Source organism: Ictidomys tridecemlineatus, chromosome 5, assembly GCF_052094955.1.
Source record: "Ictidomys tridecemlineatus isolate mIctTri1 chromosome 5, mIctTri1.hap1, whole genome shotgun sequence".
Taxonomy (NCBI): Eukaryota; Metazoa; Chordata; class Mammalia; order Rodentia; family Sciuridae; genus Ictidomys; species Ictidomys tridecemlineatus.
This window is the reverse complement of record NC_135481.1, coordinates 47,458,421-47,461,932: the sequence shown is the minus strand read 5'-3', so window position 1 is coordinate 47,461,932 and position 3,512 is coordinate 47,458,421. Positions and strand designations below refer to the sequence as shown.

General features: G+C 34.4%; 1 protein-coding gene across 1 annotated transcript; it reads right to left on the bottom strand.

Annotated features, from left to right (window-relative positions):
* Nucleotides 1-974: 974 nt before the first annotated feature.
* On the bottom strand, nucleotides 975-1,952 carry LOC101965712 (olfactory receptor 4K17). Its single transcript, XM_005342472.4, has one exon. It carries the CDS (start codon nucleotides 1,911-1,913, stop codon nucleotides 975-977), a length of 939 nt encoding a protein of 312 aa, XP_005342529.1. The 5' UTR covers nucleotides 1,914-1,952.
* Nucleotides 1,953-3,512: the final 1,560 nt, after the last annotated feature.

Genomic DNA, 3,512 nt, shown 5'->3' with positions numbered 1-3,512 from the left:
AGGTGCTTTTGAAACAAGAGTCAGAGAGACTAGATATGGTGGTTCAGGATTCAAGTCATGGATTCTCTTTCTATATTGGCTGAGCTGATGTCTGGCCATGGAACACAAACAAAAATATATTTTTTTCAAGCTGGGTGCAGTGGCACACACCATAATTTCAGTGGCTCAGGAGGCTGAGGCAGAAGGATCTAGAGTTCGAAGCCAGCCTCAGCAATTTAGTGAGGCTCTAAGCAACTCAATAAGACTCTGTTTCTAAATAAAATACTAAGAAGGGCTAAGGATGTAGCTCAGTGTTTAAGTGCCTCTGAGTTCTTTCCCTTATACATATATATTGGAAGCAATATATAATATCGTTTCCAAGATCCACAGTATTTCTCTAAAATGTATAACCTTCTATTTGGAGTCAGGGAATAATTCTATGAAATTGAAATATCGAGGTCATGAAGATGGTAGTAAGATTTCATTTTATTAACATAAAGATGAGTATATAAAAATCTCATTTTGGTGGCAAAAGGAAAAATGAGTGACTTTGATCAGGAAGGTAGATGGTGCAACTCGGTTTCTGGCTTTGTAAAGGTACCACATGTAATTTGTGACTCAGACACTAATATCATAGAGAAGACAAAAAACTATCTTTATGTACAGAAAATTATAACAGATATTCTGGAGATTGACTTAATTGGCCTTTCATAGAAAGGCTTATGAGTACCTTGTTAAAATACATATCTATCAAACTGCTTTGACAGACAAGGAAATTTTTGACAATTGTTATAACTCACTGAACATCATTTTAAGGATCAATAAAAATTTATTAATTTTACATTGGTTAAACATTCAAAATATTATCCGATATTTATCTTCTACAATCTTGCTATTTTATTTGTTTCTCTCTATATTACTTGGATAAGTTTATTTTAAAAGAAAGTTTTAGAGGTCTGAACAATACTCCATTTCTCTGTAATCATGCTTCTAACCTAAGAATCTTCATTAGAATGCACAAGAGCTCTCCAGAGTTTCCTCATGGCTGTCTTCATTTCTTTGTTTCGTAGAGTGTAGATGAGTGGATTCAAGATAGGGGTGATAATGGTATAGAATACAGCAAGGAACTTATCCACAGAGTGGTTGTTGAAGGGCCAGACATAGATAAAGATGCACGGACCAAAGAAGATAATCACCACCGTGATGTGAGCTGTCAAAGTGGAGCGGGCTTTAGACTGCCCAATAGAAGAGCTTCTTCTAATGGTTGTGAGGATCAAAGTGTAAGAAATAAGCAAAATGAGGAAACAACTCATGGAGATCATGCCACTGTTGGCAACAATGACTACTTGTACAAAATAGGTGTCTGTGCATGCAAGTTTGCTAACCAGAGGGAGATCACAGAAAATGCTATCCACCACATTAGGACCACAGAAAGGTAAGTTTATGGCAAAGGGTAACTGAAGTCCTACATGAAGGAGACCTGAGCACCATGACATGACGACAAGCAAAATACACAGTTTCTTGTTCATGATGGTCATGTAGTGTAAGGGCTTACAAATGGCCACATATCTGTCAAAGGCCATGGAAACCAATAGTACAGTTTCAGTTGCACCTAGCAAGTGGAGAAGAAATATCTGAGTGAAGCAACCAAGAAAAGAAATAGTCTTCCTGTGTTTTATCAAATTCACAATCATTTTAGGGGTGGCAAAGGAAGCAAGAGACATATCTACAAAGGAGAGATTCCCAAGGAGGAAGTACATGGGGGTGTTCAGGTTTGGAGTTAAAAATACAGTAAGTATAATGAGAAGGTTCCCTAAAACTGTTACCAAATAGATAATTGAGAAGAGGGCAAAGAGAAGAAACTCTATATCCTTAAAGCTGGTCAGTCCCACCAAAATAAATTCTGATACTTGAGACTGATTTAGTAGTTGCATGGTTTTGATCTCATTGCTTGTTCACAGATGACCTGTAGAGAGAAAAAGAGATCACTTATACCACAAAGGTTGCTATGTTCTTTCAACAATATTAGGAAAAGTGAACCTTCATCCACTGTTGGTGGGAATGTAAGTTAGTACAGCCAGTATGATAAACAATATGGAGGTTTTTCAAAAATTTATTAACAACTATACCATGATCCAGCTGTTCCAGTACTGGGTGAATATCCAAAGGAAATGAAATCAAAAAGTCAAAGAGACATCTGTACTCTCATATTCACATCCCTATTCACAGTGTTTAAGATTGGAAAAAAAATCTAAGTGTCTATAGACTGATGAATGGACAAAGAAAAGGCAGTATATATATGCAATTAATTACCACCATTCAGCTAAAAAATCTGTCATTTTCAAAAATATGGATAGAAGTGAAGAATACTAAGTAAAATAAGCCAAGCACAGATGAACAAGCATGATCCCACTTATTTGTAGAATATAAAAAAAAACAATTTTATAGAATTTGTGAGTAGAATTGTAGTTTCCACTGTTTGTGGAGAGGAGAAGGATGAGGGACAGATTGGTAGAGGTTGACCACTAGTTTAGAATGAAGGACAGATTGGTAGAGGTTGATCACTAATTTAGAGTGAGATAGGAGTAAGAATTTTTGATGTGCTATCGCATAAGAGGGTGACACTTCAGGATAACATAATGTATATTGCAAAAAAATTATAAGAAAGATTTTAATGTATTCATTATAAAGAAATGAAAAATGCTCGAGGTGATAGAGAGAGTTATCCTTGTTTAAACATTTAACTATGTATGCATGATTCAAAACATTACATGATACTCTGAAATGTGTACATTTTATATTATTAAATAAAAATAAAATTAATTTAAATGGAAAGAAAAAGTATAAAGGTTTTTAAAATCTTATACTACTCTCTGAAATCAATTATACTTTATTTACAAACATATAAGTTACTGATAATGAGGCATGATGTTTCATAAATTAAAGATAATACTTAAGTATAGTTTGGATCTGAGTGAGCAGTAGAAATAGCTCTTTCTGCTATCACGTGGTGTGGTCCTTTAGACTTGACCATTAATCCATACTCTATTTTTCAGAAAATAACTTCATTGATTGAAAATTTGGGAAATGAATTCAATGTGAGATGAGGAAACTGAGACATTGGGTGAGACACAGAGTTTAAGAAGTTTTAGAGCATAAAGAAAGATGACATGGTGGACAGAGCACAAACAGAATTAAAAGTGATCTTAGGGGACTGGGATTGTAGCTCAGTGGTAGAGCACTTGCCTAGTATGTGTGAGGCACTGTGTTCGATTCTCAGCACTGCATAAAAATAAATAAATAAAGGTATGGTGTCCATCTACAACTAAAAATATTTTTTTAAAAATAGTGACCTTAAGGTGATGCACTTTTAAATACATTAACACATTTGTATAAAATAGGTGAAAGGAGAAAATATAGTTTAAAGCATCAAAATCTTTGAAACAGGGGGTGAAAAATATGGTGAAATGAGATGGATATCATTACCTTAGTACATTTATTAAGATATGAATGGTGTGCATATACTTTATATA

What these genes read in the sequence shown, in the direction of transcription:
- LOC101965712 (XM_005342472.4), bottom strand. Translation starts at nt 1,913, where the DNA reads ATGCAACTACTAAATCAGTCTCAAGTATCAGAATTTATTTTGGTGGGA.